Source organism: Poecile atricapillus, assembly GCF_030490865.1.
Source record: "Poecile atricapillus isolate bPoeAtr1 chromosome 36 unlocalized genomic scaffold, bPoeAtr1.hap1 SUPER_36_unloc_7, whole genome shotgun sequence".
Taxonomy (NCBI): Eukaryota; Metazoa; Chordata; class Aves; order Passeriformes; family Paridae; genus Poecile; species Poecile atricapillus.
This window is the reverse complement of record NW_026708997.1, coordinates 92689-107707: the sequence shown is the minus strand read 5'-3', so window position 1 is coordinate 107707 and position 15019 is coordinate 92689. Positions and strand designations below refer to the sequence as shown.

Sequence of the window (15019 nt, the reverse complement as noted above, 5' to 3'; positions counted from 1 at the left end):
GGACCCCCCCAAAACGTGAAGGGTCCCCTGAAGCCTTGTGGGGACCCCCGACCCTTGTGAGACCCCCAAACTTGGGGGGGCTCCATGAACTTCTACAGGACCCCCCCCCCCTAAAGTTTATGGGGACCCCCCTTTTTCTATGGGGCCCCCCCTTTTTCTATGGGGACCCCCCTTTCTCCTGTGGGGTCCCCCAAGCTCTGAGGGACCCCCAGCTCCTGCAGTCCCCCCCTCTATGGGGCCGGGACCCCCCAAAACCTCCTCCGCAGCCCCTCCCCCCTCCGTGGGGCGGGACCCCCGCGCCCTCCCCCGCCCCTCCCCCACCCCTCAGGTGCCCCCCCCCGCTTTCCGGGGCCGCTCCCCTCCCCCCCCGGGGAACCCGAAGCTGGGGGGGGCCGTGCTGGGGGGGAGGGGCGCGGGGGGGGGAGCCCCCCCCCCAGGACCCCCCGCCCCTCCCCCCGCCAAGAAGCCGCGCTCGGGGTCGGGGAGGACGAGGGCGAGGGGGAGGGGGAAGGGGAAGGGGTAGGCGGCCACCAGGCGGGGCCCGAAGGACACCGGGAACCCGGGGGGGGCCGGAGGGACGCGGGGACCCCCCCTGGGTGTCCCCCCATCCCCGAGCTCGGGGTCCCCCCCCCCCGGCCCGGCAGAGCAGCGCCAGCGGCTGCTCCTGCACCGGGAACCCCCCCGGGCCGTCCCCCCCAGCCCCGCCGCCGCTGCCGGTGTCACCCGCGGGCGGCGGCTCCGGCCCGGTCACCCCGGGGGACAGCGGGACCCCCCCTTTATCCGCCGGGGTCTCCTCCCTGCCCGCGGCCGGCGGGGTGTAGGCGATGACCGTCGGCGGGGCCGGCGACCGCGGTAACCCCGGCGGTGACCCCGGCGGTGACCCCGGCCGTGACCCTGGTGGCGACCCCGGCCGTGACCTTGGTCGTGACCCCGGTGGCGACCCCGGTGCTGACCCCGGCGGTGACCCCTGTGCTGACCCCGGCGGTGACCCCTGTGCTGACCCCGGCGGTGACCCCGGCGGTGACCCCGGTGGCGAGCGGTGGCGCTGGGCGTGGCGGCTGAGCGCGGCCGCCGTCTTGCACACCTTGGCGCAGGTGGGGCAGGCGAAGCGCAGCGACGGCCGCCGGCCCACGCGGCCCGTCCCCGCCGCCGCCGCCGTCGTTGTCCCCGCCGCCGTTGTCCCCTCGTGTCCCCGCTGGTGCTTCCGCAGCTTCCGCAGCGCCGGGAAGCTCTTCCCGCACACCCGGCACGCGTGGTGCCGCTCGCGGCGTCGCGGCGCCGCGTCGCCCTCGCCGTCGTCGCCCGGCGCCCAGCGCAGCGAGCGCAGCTTGCGCCGCCAGCGCGGCTTCTTGGCCGCGGGGGTCGCGCCGGGAGCGGCGCCGGGGGTCGCGGCGGTGACGCCGCCGGCCGCCTTCCTCTTGGGCTTGTAGGAGTAGTAGGGCCGCCAGAGCCGGTCCTCGGCGTCGCTGTCGTTGTCCCCGCGCCGCGCCTCGGCGCCGTCGCCGCGCAGGTCGGTGCCGGAGATGCGGCGCTTGACGATGGCCTCCTCGCCGATGCGCACGGTGATCTGGCACAGCCCCTCGCCCGCCGCCGAGCCCGCGTACGCCGGCTTGGCCACGTAGGTCATGGTGCGGCCGCCGCCGGAGCCGCCGCCGCTGGTGGCGGGGTTTTGTGGGGCGGCGGCCGCGGCGCTGCCCTCGGTGGCCGCGGCCGTGGCCGCGCGCTGCGCCTCGATGTAATCGCGCAGCACCTGCTTCTTGATGGGCACCGCCGGCGTCACCGGCGCGGCCGCCGGCGCCTCGGGCAGCCCCGGCGGTTCCTCGCCCGCCCGGCCGTTGTAGGCGATGACCGAGGCCGCGCCGCTGCCGCCGCCGCCGCCGCCGCCGCCGCGCACGATGACCGACGGCGCGGCGCGGCCGTAGGCGATGACCGAGGCGGGCTCCGGCCGCGGAGCGGGGGGATAGGCGGCGCCGGCGGCGTCTCCCGGCGCGGCCGGCGGCAGCAGCGCCCCGTCGGGCACCGCGCCCTGGCTGTAGGTCTTGTAGGGCCGCTTGTGCGCCCGCATGGGCAACAGGCGGTAGAGCTTGAGCGCGTTGAGCTTGGGCCGGTAGCCGCCGTTGGGCGTCTTCTCGGAGGCGATGAGCCCCGGGCTGATGCCGTGGAAGGCTTTTTGGTGCGTCTTGAGGTTGTAGTAGGTGACGAAGGTGTCCCAGCAGAAGATGCACTGGTAGCGGCGCTCGCCCGTGTGCCACACCTCGTGCTTGGTGCGGTACTCGGCCAGCGCGAACACCTTGTCGCAGTAGCGGCACGGGTACTTGCGGCGCCACGAGTGGACGTTGGCGTGGCGCTTGAGGCTGGACAGGGTCATGTAGGAGCGCTGGCACACCCCGCACAGGTACAGCACCTGCCCATCCACCACCTTCACCAGCGGCTCCTGCTCCGCGCCCGGCTCCAGCGCGCGGTGTCGCAGCAGCAGCGCCTTCTTGGCCGCTTTCGGCGCCGCCGCGGTGCTGGCGGTGCTGGCGGTGGCGGCGGTGACGACGCCGGCGGTGGTGACGGCGGCGGTGGCGTCGGCGGCGTTGTTGTCGTCGCCGTCCCCGTCGCGACAGGCGACCTCGTGCGTCTGCAGGCGCTTGACGTGGATGAAGCTCTTGCCGCAGTGGCGGCAGCACAGCCCGCGGCGCCCGCGGTGCAGCTTGGCGTGGAAGCCCAGCGCCGCCGCCGAGCTGAAGCCGCGCCCGCACAGCCCGCAGCGCAGCGACGCCGACGAGGGCGACGCCGGCGACACCGGCGAGGGCGACGCCGTGCCCGTGTCCCCGCCCGTGGGCGCCGTCTCGCCGCCCGCCGTCTCGCCGGGCCGCGCCGGGCAGGTGAGGTCCACGGGGGCCGCGGGCGCGCGGGGGTCCCCCGCCGGCCCCGCCGGTGGAGGGGGGGTCCAGGTGCCGTTCATGTCCCGCGGCGGGGGCCCGGCCTCCAGCCCCTGCAGCGAGGGGATGCCCAGGCGCCGGCCCACGGCCCCCAGCGCCCGCGCGGCCGCCGGCGACGGCACGGCCAGGCGCGAGTTGTAGATGAAGTTGAGGACGTCGGAGAAGACGCCGGCCTGGACGCCCGGCAGCTCCAGCACCTGGGCGGGCGAGGGGCAGGTGGGCTCCTGGGCCAGCGCCCGCTTGAAGAAGGGGCTGGAGGCGGCCAGGACGTTTTTATGGGCGCGGAATTTGGTGTCCTCGGCGATGATGGTGACGTCGCAGAACTGGCCCCGCAGGCGCTGCTCGTTCAGCTCCAGCAGCAGCGCCCGGCAGTGCCCGGCGTCCGACACCTCCACGACCGGAGCCATCCCCGCGCCGGCCACCTGCGGGGGGACACGGGCGCCGCGATTTGGGGTCACCCCGCTCCTTCCCGGGTGGCCGGAGGGACAACGGGGTTCCCTTTTTGGGGTCACCCGCATGGCTGAATCCTTTATTTGGTGGCACCTGGGTGGGTGGGGCCCCCACCTAGTGTCACCCAGACCCCCAGTTCGCTATTTGGGGTCACCTGGGTTCCTTATTTGGGGTCACAAGGACCCTGATTCAATACTTGGGGTCACTTGGGTTCCTTATTTGGGGTCACTGAGACCCCTGGGCCCAATATTTGGGGTCACTGAGACCCCTGGGTCCCATTTTTGGGGTCACCCAAAGACCTTCGCTATTTGAGGCCATGTGGGCCCCGTATTTGGGGTCACTCAGACCCCTGGTTCGCTATTTGGGGTCATCTCAGTCCCTTATTTTGGGTCACCTGACCCTTGGTTTGCTATTTGGGGTCACCTGGGTTCCTTATTTAGGGTCACCCAAACCCCTGGTTCACCATTTGGGGTCACCTGGTTCCTCTCTGTGGGACACACAATACTTTGGTCCCATATTTGGGGTCACTCAAACATCTTGGTCACTATTTGGGGTCACCTGGGTTCCTTATTTGGGATCACTGAGACCCCTGGATCCCATTTTTGGGGTCACCCAAACCTCTTTTGGGGTCACCTGGCTCCCATATTTGGGGTCACCCAGACCCCCAGTTCGCTATTTGGGGTCACCCAGACCCCTGGATCCCCTATTTGGGGTCACCCACGCCCATTTTTGGGGTCACCCAAACACCCGGATTCTCTATTCGGGAGGCTTCAGACACCTGGACCCCAGATTTGGGGTCACCTGCATGGCAGGGTCCCAGATTTGGGGTCACCCAGACCCCTGGTTTGCTATTTGGGGTCACCTGGGTCTCATATTTGGGGTCACCCCAACATCTTGTTCCTTATTTGGGGTCACCCAGACCCCTCGGGGTCACCCGTGTCCCTTCTCTGGGTGGGGTTCCCCGATTCTGTGGCTCAGAGTCCCTCGGTTCTGTGGGGTGGGGGGTCCTGGAATTCCCTGGAGCTGTGGGGTCGTGACCGGGGGTCCCCCAGATCACTCTGGGTTTGGGGTTCCTGGGGGTCCCTGTGGGGTTTTGGGGTCCCTGTGGGGCTTTGGGGTCCCTGTGGGGTTTTGGGGTCCCTGTGAGGTTTAGGGTCCCCCTGTCCCAGGGGTCCCTGTGGGGTTTTAGGGTCACTCCAGGGTTTTGGGGTCACTCCGGGGTTTTGGGGTCCCTCTATTCCGTCTTGGAAGTCCCTGTGGGGTTTTGGGGTCACTGTGGGGCTTTGGGGTCCCTCCTGTTCCCTGCCCAGGGGTCCCTGTGGGGTTTTGGGGTCACTCCGGGGATTTGGGGTCCCTGTGGGGTTTTGGGGTCCCCCCTGTTCCCTGTCCCGGGGGTCCCTGTGGGGTTTTGGGGTCCCTGTGGGGTTTTGGGGTCACTCTGGGGCTTTGGGGTCCCTGTGGGGTTTTGGGGTCCCTGTGAGGTTTTGGGTCCCCCTGTCCCGGGGGTCCCTGTGGGGTTTTAGGGTCACTCCAGGGTTTTGGGGTCACTCCGGGGTTTTGGGGTCCCTCTATTCCGTCTTGGAGGTCCCTGTGGGGTTTTGGGGTCACTGTGGGGCTTTGGGGTCCCTCTCTCCCCTGTCCCGGGGGTTTTAGGGTCTCCCTGTCCCGGGGCTCACTCCGGGGTCTTGAGTCCCCCCTGTTCCCTGTCCAGGGGTACCTGTGGGGTTTTGGGGTCACTCCGGGGTTTTGGGGTCCCTGTGGGGTTTTGGGGTCCCTGTGGGGTTTTGGGGTCACTCTGGGGCTTTGGGGTCCCCCTGTTCCCTGTCCCGGGGGTCTCTGTGGGGTTTTGGGGTCACTCCGAGGATTTGGGGTCACTCCAGGGTTTTGGGGTCCCCCCTGTTCCCTGTCCGGGGCTCCCTGTGGGGTTTTGGGGTCCCTGTGGGGTTTTGGGGTCACTGTGGGGTTTTGGGGTCCCCCTGTTCCCTGTCCCGGGGGTCCCTGTGGGGTTTTGGGGTCCCTGTCGGGTTTTGGGGTCCCTGTGGGGTTTTGGGGTCACTCCGGGGTTTTGGGGTCTCCCCTGTTCCCTGTCCGGGGGTCCCTGTGGGGTTTTGGGGTCCCTGTGGGGTTTTGGGCTCACTCCGGGGTTTTGGGGTCCCCCCTGTTCCCTGTCCGGGGGTCCCTGTGGGGTTTTGGGGTCACTCTGGGGTTTTGGGGTTCCTGTGGGGTTTTGGGCTCACTCCGGGGTTTTGGGGTCACTCCGGGGTTTTGGGGTCCCCCCTGTTCCCTGTCCCAGGGGTCTCTGTGGGGTTTTGGGGTCCCTGTGGGGTTTGGGGGTCCCTGTGGGGTTTTGGGGTCCCTGTGGGGTTTTGGGCTCACTCCGGGGTTTTGGGGTCCCCCCTGTTCCCTGTCCCGGGGGTCCCTGTGGGGTTTTGGGGTCCCTGTGGGGTTTTGGGCTCACTCCGGGGATTTGGGGTCACTCCGGGGTTTTGGGGTCCCCCCCTGTTCCCTGTCCGGGGGTCGCTGCCCCCCGGCCCCGCGCAGCCATTTTGTGTCGGGGCCCTCCCCGGCCTGAGGCGGCTCAAAATGGCGGCGGCGCCGCGAGCGCGGGAACACCGGGACCGAACCACCGGGAACAGCGGGGGGGGAACACCGGGACCGAACCATCGGGGACAATGGGGGGAACCGGGACCGAACCACCGGGAACAGCGGGGGGGGGAACACCGGGACCGAACCACCGGGAACAGCGGGGAGGGAACAGCGGGACCGAACCACCGGGAACAGCGGGGGGGGAACACCGGGACCGAACCATAGGGGACAATGGGGGGAACCGGGGCCGAACCATCGGGAACAGCGGGGGGGGGAACACCGGGACCGAACCACCGGGAACAGCGGGGGGGGAACACCGGGACCGAACCACCGGGAACAGCGGGGGGGGAACACCGGGACCGAACCATAGGGGACAATGGGGGAAACCGGGACCGAACCATCGGGAACAGCGGGGGGGGGAACACCGGGACCGAACCACCGGGAACAGCGGGGGGGGAACACCGGGACCGAACCACCGGGAACTACGGGAGGAGAAACGGGACCGAACCACCGGTGACATCGGGAGGGGGGGGAACACCGGGACCGAACTATTGGGGACATCGGGGGGGAACCCCGAGGCCGAACCAACGGGAACAGCGGGGGAGGGAACACCGGGACCAAACCAACGGGAACGGCGGATAGGGGGGACCGGGACCGAACCACCTGGGACAGCGGACGGGGGGGGGACCCGGACCGAACCACCGAGGAGGAACCGCGGGGGGGACCCAAGGATTGACCCACGGCATCACCTCCAGGCCCTGAGGCTGCCCCACGGCCCCTCCAGGGCGTCAAACCCAGCCTGACCCATGGCCAGCCCAGAGTCTGGCCTCCCAGTACATCCCAGTTCATCCCAGTTCATCCCAGTGCCCTCCCAGTACATCCCAGTACATCCCAGTGCCCTCCAGTACATCCCAGTGCCCTCCCAGTACATCCCAGTGCCCTCCCAGTACATCCCAGTACATCCCAGTGCCCTCCAGTACATCCCAGTGCCCTCCCAGTACATCCCAGTGCCCTCCCAGTACATCCCAGTACATCCCAGTGTCCTCCCAGTACATCCCAGTGCCCTCCCAGTACATCCCAGTGCCCTCCCAGTACATCCCAGTGCCCTCCCAGTGCCCTCCCAGTACATCCCAGTGCCCTCCCAGTACATCCCAGTGCCCTCCCAGTGCACTCCCAGTACATCCCAGTGCCCTCCCAGTACATCCCAGTGCCCTCCCAGTGCACTCCCAGTACATCCCAGTGCCCTCCCAGTACATCCCAGTGCCCTCCCAGTGCCCCCCAGTACATCCCAGTGCCCTCCCAGTACATCCCAGTGCCCTCCCAGTGCCCCCCAGTACATCCCAGTGCCCTCCCAGTACATCCCAGTGCCCTCCCAGTGCACTCCCAGTACATCCCAGTGCCCTCCCAGTGCCCCCCAGTACATCCCAGTACATCCCAGTGCCCCCCAGTGCCCTCCCAGTTCATCCCAGTACCCTCACAGTGTCCTCCAGTACATCCCAGTGCCCCCCAGTGCCCTCCAGTACATCCCAGTACCCTCCACTCCCTCCCAGTGCCCTCCAATTGCCCCCCAGTATCCTCCCTGTGCCCCCCAGTCCCTCCCAGTGTCCCCCAGTCCCTCCCAGTGTCCTCCCAGTGTCCCCCAGTCCCTCCCAGTGTCTCCCAGTTCATCCCAGTGTCCCACCTGTGCGCGGGGCCCTCATGGACTGGGTGTTGCTGCTCCAGGGGTCCTCGGGGGGGGGTCACAGCCGGCCGGGCCTCCTGGAAACGGGGGAACACCGAGGGAAGGGTCACAACAGGCGGATTGGGGGAACACCTTGACCTGGGGGGACACCCGGACCTGGGGGAACACCGAGGGAAGGGTCACAACAGGCGGATTGGGGGAACACCCGGACCTGGGGGAACACCCGGACCTGGGGGAACACCTGGACAGGGGGGACACTGAGGGAAGGGTCACAACAGGCGGATTGGGGGGAACACCCGGACCTGGGGGAACACCCGGACCTGGGGGGGCACCGAGGGAAGGGTCACAACAGGCGGACTGGGGGGGAACACCCGGACCTGGGGGAACACCAAGGGAAGGGTCACAACAGGCGGACTGGGGGGGAACACCCAGACCTGGGGGGACCCAGGGTCATCGGAGGGGTCACAACAGGTGGATTTGGGGGTCCCCGAGGGCTGGGGGAGGGTGACAACACCTGGACACGGGTGACAAAGTGGCAGTGGGGGGGGATTCTCCAGTGTGACGTCAGCGTCACAGCAAAGGGACAGGTGTGATGTCACCCGGAGAGGTTGGAGGGTGACGTCATCAGGCGGACGGGTGACGTCACGGGAGGGTTGGGGGTCAGGGGTGGAATAAAGCCGCTGTCACCGTAAGGGGATGGGTGTGACGTCACTGGCAGGGGGGTGAGGGTGGCGTGACGTCACCAGGAGGGGACACCCGTGACAACACAGGGGAGGGCTGGGGGAGGAGTCGGGCGGTGTGACGTCATCAGAGCGAGGGGGACACCTGGGAGGGGGGAGGTGACGCAGGCGGGAGGGGGAGGGGCGCGGGGCGGGGACACCCGGCGAGGGGGTGGGGACAACCTGACGCTACAACCGGAACCCCACGGGAATTGTGGGGTGGGGAGGGAGGGGAGGGGCAAAAGCGGAGGGACCCCCCCCACACACACCCCCCACCCTCCAGCGTCCCCTCCCCCACCCTGCACCCCCCGGATCTCCCTGGGACCCCTCCCCCACCCCAAACCCCTCCCCCTCACCCGGAACAACCCGCGGGGGGTACCCCGAGTGTCACCGGGGGGGGAGGGGGACACACCCACCCCTCCCCCCACCCCCTGCCCCCCCCCTCCGCCCCCCAGGTACCCCCGGAGCCGCCTGACAGCGGCGTCCCGTCCGCGACGTCACCGGGGGGGGGAGGGGGGCAGTGTCACCCAACTGTTGCCATGGAAACACCCCCCCACCCCCCAGGCCACGCCCCTTTCCCCTCCCCCCCGGACACACCTTTCACCCGCAGCCAATCAGGGAGCAGAGAGCGCCAGGCCACGCCCACCCACCCGAGACCACGCCCAGCCCCTGGTGATGGAGGGAGCGCGCCGCTGACGTCACGGGCTCACCTGGATGCTCATTGGCTGGGCTGGGAGTGACGTCACGGGGCCCCGTCCTGCCGCGGGCGGTGTTAAAGGAGCAGGCGGAGGCTGCGGGGGCGGGGCCAGAGGGGGCGGGGTCAGAGGGGGCGTGGTCAAAGGGGGCGGGGTCAAAGGGGGCGGGACTAAGAGGAGAAGTTGGGGGGGACACGGAAGTGTCACCGCGTCACGGGAGGGAGGGGGGAACACCCCCGGAGGGGGGGTGGGGGTGACAGGACACGCACAGGTGACACACAACACCTGCCGCACAGGCGTAACATGCGTGACACGGACACAACAGCCAGGGACCGGCGTGAGGTACAACCGGACAGACACAGCCACACGCAGCCCGGATGTGGAGTTACAGACGGACACGACACACGGACGCACGGCTGTGCACGGGTGTGACGCACAACCGCGCTCAAAGCACCCCCACGCGGATGCACAACCGCGCGGGAACATTTCACACGCACAGCAACAACCGCAGGCGGGACAACAACCTCCACTCTGCCCTCAAAGCGATGCACAATCGGACACAGGCACCTGGTACAGGCGCTCATAACCACACGCAGAGCTACAACCGCACATGGACAACGCTCATGCAACCCACACACGGATGGACAACCGCACACAGGCGTTTGACAGGCGGAGGTGAAACCGTACACGGATGAACAACCGCGCAGGGACACCTGACACGCAGCCCCGCAGGGGGATGCAGGAGTGCACGAGTACAGCCGCACACGCGGATGCACAACCGTACAGAGAACACGCGTACAACACTCACACAGGCGCACAACCGCACAGAGAACACGCGTACAACACTGACACGGGCGCACAACCGCACAGAGAACACGCGTACAACACTCACATGGATGCACAACCGCACAGAGAACACGCGTACAACACTCACACGGGTGCACAACTGCACAGAGAACACGCGTACAACACTGACACGGGTGCACAACTGCACAGAGAACACGCGTACAACACTGACACGGGTGCACAACTGCACAGAGAACACGCGTACAACACTCACATGGATGCACAACCGCACAGAGAACACGCGTACAACACTCACATGGATGCACAACCGCACAGAAAACACGCGTACAACACTCACACGGATGCACAACCGCACAGAGAACACGCGTACAACACTGACACAGGTGCACAACCGTACAGAGAACACGCGTACAACACTCACACGGGCGCACAACCGCACAGAGAACACGCGTATAACACTGACACAGGTGCACAACCGTGCAGAGAACACGCGTACAACACTGACACAGGCGCACAACCGCACAGAGAACACGCGTACAACACTCACACGGGTGCACAACCGCACAGAGAACACGCGTACAACACTCACATGGATGCACAACCGCACAGAGAACATGCGTATAACACTCACACGAGTGCACAACCGCACAAAGAACACACACACACAACCGCACACAGGTGCACAACCGTGCAAAGAACACACAGAACCCTCACGGATGCACAACCATGCTATGAACACACATACAACACTCACACGAGTGCACAACCACACACGGACATGGCACAACCGCACACGGGTGCACAACTGTGCAAAGAACACACAGAACCCTCACATGGGTGCACAACCGCACAGAGAACACGCATACAACACTGACACAGGCGCACAACCGCACACGAACACACAACCGTACAAAGAACACGCATACAGCACTGATACAGGTACACAGCTGCGCACGGACATGGCACAACCACACATGGGCGCACAACCGCACAAAGAACACGCACACACAACCGCATACAGGCGCACAACCGCGCTAAGAACACACAGAACCCTCACATGAATGCACAACCACGCTAAGAACACACACACAACACTCTCACAGGCGCACAACTGCACACGGACATGGCACAACCGCACACGGGCGCACAACCGTGCAAAGAACACACAGAACCCTCACATGAATGCACAACCACGCTAAGAACACACACACAACACTCTCATGGGTGCACAACCGCACACGGACATGGCACAACTGCACATGGGCGCACAACCGTGCAAAGAACACACAGAACCCTCACATGAATGCACAACAACGCTAGGAACACACATACAACACTCTCACAGGCGCACAACTGCACACGGACATGGCACAACCGCACACGGGTGCACAACCGTGCAAAGAACACGCATACAGCACTGATACAGGTACACAGCCGTGCATGGACATGGCACAACCGCACACAGGCGCACAACCGCGCTAAGAACACACAGAACCCTCACATGGGTGCACAACCGCACAAAGAACACAAACACACAACCACACACGGGTGCACAACCGTACAAAGAACACGCATACAGCACTGATACAGGTACACAGCCACGCATGGACATGGCACAACCGCACACGGGTGCACAACCGCGCTAAGAACATGCACACAACACTCACACGGGTGCACAACCGCACACAGACATGGCACAACCGCACACGGGTACACAACTGCGCAAAGAACACGCACAACCCTCACGTGGATTCACAACCGCACAAATAACACACAGAACCCTCACATGGACGCACAACCGCACAAAGAACACACAGAACCCTCACATGGATTCACAACCGCACAAAGAACACACAGAACCCTCACATGGATGCACAACTGCGTTAAGAACACACGCACAACACTCACACAGGTGCACAACCGCACACGGAGGTGACGCGCTCACAACCGTGCACAGACATTTCACACACGCAGAGGCACAGCCGCCCACGAACAACCCACGTGCATATCCACAGCCGTGCACGGAGGCAGAGGCACAACCGCACAGGGACACGACACAACTGCACAGGGACACGACACAACCGCACTGGGACACGACACAACCGCACTGGGACACGACACAACCGTACAGGGACACAACACAACCGCACAGGGACACAACACAACCGCACAGGGACACGACACAACCGCACAGGGACACAACACAACCGCACAGGGACACACGGCGCTCACAAGCACATGTGGAGGTGCAACCGCACACAAACAACCCCCACACAACTCCCACACAGATGCACAACCGCATATAAACAACCCTCATACAGATATACAACCGCACAGGGACACATTACGTTCACAAGTACACGTGGAGGCACAACCGCACACAACCCTCGTACAGATGCACAACCGCACGCGGGCACTGACAGGCAGAGGCACAACCCCACAGGGACACACGGCGCTCACAAGCACACGTGGAGGCACAACTGCACACAAACAACCCCCACACAACTCCCACATGGATGCACAACCGCACATAAACAACCCTCACATGGATGCACAACTAGACACAGGCACTTGACAGGCAGAGGCACAACCGCACACAAACAATCCTCACGCAACTCCCACACAGATGCACAACCGCACATGAACAACCCTCACACGGATGCACAACCGCACAGAGACATGACACAACCACACAGGGACACGCAACACTCACAAGCACACGCAGAGGCACAACTGCACACAAACAATCCTCACACGACCCTCACACGGATGCACAACCACGCATGAACAACCCTCACACGGATGCACAACTGCACAGGGACGCTTGACACACAACCGTGCACAGACAAACAACCCCAATGCAGCCCTGACACAACCCTGACACGCACACACAACCGCGCACGGACCGACAACCGGACACGGGAGTCGGCATGAACAACCGGAGAGGGACAAACGACTGCACACAGATGCACAACCGCGCCGCACACCCACACAAACAACCCCACACGGACACGGCACGCAACCGTCACGCCGACCAACAACCGCACACGCACGGCCCCGCTCGGATAAACAACCGCACACGCACAAACAACCCCCGCAGGCAGAAACACCCGCACACGGCCCTGACACACCTGCACACGCAGTCACCCGCTCACACCCGCACGGGGACGCCTGACACCCCCCTCAAGCCCCCCCCAGCCCGGCACAAACACGCAGCTGCCCCCCTCCCCCCCCCCGCGTCACCCCTGTCACCCCCCCGGGGTCCGGGGTCCGGCCCCCCCCTCCCAGCAGCGTTTTGGGGTTCCCGGGGGGTGTTGGGTGTTGTTTGGGGGGGCTGGAGCGGGGTTCTGGGTGGGGGAGGGACGTTTTGGGGTTCCCGGGGTTCCCGGGGGGGTGTTGCAGAGGGACCGGGCACTTCGGGGGGTCCCGGAGCACTTTGGGGGTCCCGTGGGGACACTCGGGGGGTCCCGTGAGGGTGTTTGGGGAGGCTCCGGGGGGTGTTTAGGGGGCTCCGGGGGGTGTTTAGGGGGCAGGGGGGGTATTCAGGGGGGTGGGCGTGACCCAGGGCAGGGCGGGGGGTGGGGGTCGCGTTCCCCCCGCCCTGACCCCCCCCCCCCGTGGGGGCGCGGGGGTCGCACCGCGGTGACAGCGCCGGGGGGACCCCGCGGGGGGGGGGGAGGGGAGGGGCGGGGGTCTCGGAGCGGGGGGAGGGGGAGGAGGGGGAGGGTCCCGACTCCTGGCGGGGGTCCCGGGGTGGGGAGGGGGGCGGGGGTCGTTACCGGGGCCGGTCCCGGGGCCGGTGATGTCGCGGCGGCGGCGGCGGCGGCGGCGGCACAAGATGGAGGCGGCGCGTTGGGCCCCGGGTGGGAGGGAGGGAGGGACCCCCCCGCCCCACGGCGCAGGGACACGGGGGGGACACGGGGGGGACACGGGGGGGACACGGGGGGGACACGGGGGGGACACGGGGGGGACATTGGGGGCACCGGGGGGACACGGGGGGAACACGGGGGGGACACGGGGGTGGCACTGGGGGGACAGTGGGGGAACACGGGGGGCAAGAGGGGGACACGGGGGGGACATTGGGGACACGGGGGAGACACTGGGGGCACTGGGGGGGACACTGAGGGGACATTGGGGGGACACTGGGGACATTGGGGACACTGGGGGGACACGGGGGGCACTGGGGGGACACGGGGGACACTGGGGGGGACACGGGGGGACATTGGGGAGACTGGGGGGACATTGGGGACACTGGGGGGACACTGAGGGGACATTGGGGGGGACACTCGGGGCACAGATGGGGGGACACTGGGGACATTGGGGGCACTTGGGGGACACGGGGGACACTGGGGGGGACACGGGGGACACTGGGGGGGACACGGGGGGGACATTGGGGAGACTGGGGGGACACTGAGGGGACATTGGGGGGACACTGGGGACATTGGGGACACCGGGGGGCACTTGGGGGACACGGGGGGGACACTGGGGACATTGGGGGGACACGGGGGGGACACTGGGGGGACACGGGGGGACAGTGAGGGGACAGGGGGGACACGCAGGGGGACTGGGGGGACACACGGGGGACACTGGGGGGGACACCCCAAAGTGGGGGGTGGAGGAGGAATGAGGGGGTGAGGGGACGGGGAGAGAGCGGGGGTACATGGGGGGGACACGGGGGGGACACTGGGGGGACTGGGGGGACACAGGGGGGACATTGGGGGGGACAGTGGGGACACGGGGGGGACACGGGGGGGACACTGGGGGGACAGTGGGACACAACCGGGGGACACAGGGTGGGGGTGGGGGGGTCACAACTGGGAGGCAAAACTGGGGGGGGGCACAGGGGGACATTTGGGGGGCACAAGTGTGGGGACAGTGGGACAGGAGGAGGGGACAGAACCGGGGACACAACCGGGGACACAACCGGGGACACAGCTGGGGATACAACCGGGGACACAGCTGGGGACACAACCGGGGACACAACCGGGGACACAACTGGGGACACAGCTGGGGATACAACCGGGGACACAGCTGGGGACACAACCGGGGACACAACCGGGGACACAAATGGGGACACAACGGGGGATACAACCGGGAACACAACCAGAGATACAACCGGAGACACAACTGGGGACACAGCTGGGGACACAACCC

At 66.6% G+C, this 15019-nt stretch overlaps 1 protein-coding gene across 1 annotated transcript; it reads right to left on the bottom strand.

The window, feature by feature from the left end:
* Nucleotides 1–324: 324 nt before the first annotated feature.
* On the bottom strand, nt 325–8863 carry ZBTB4 (zinc finger and BTB domain containing 4). The gene is made up of 4 exons (XM_058828551.1): nt 8823–8863; nt 7645–7721; nt 441–3349; nt 325–397 (listed from the first exon to the last, which is right to left on the bottom strand). Exons 3-4 carry the CDS (start codon nt 3332–3334, stop codon nt 325–327), a joined length of 2967 nt encoding a protein of 988 aa, XP_058684534.1. The 5' UTR covers nt 3335–3349; nt 7645–7721; nt 8823–8863.
* Between the last annotated feature and the right edge of the window lie 6156 nt (nt 8864–15019).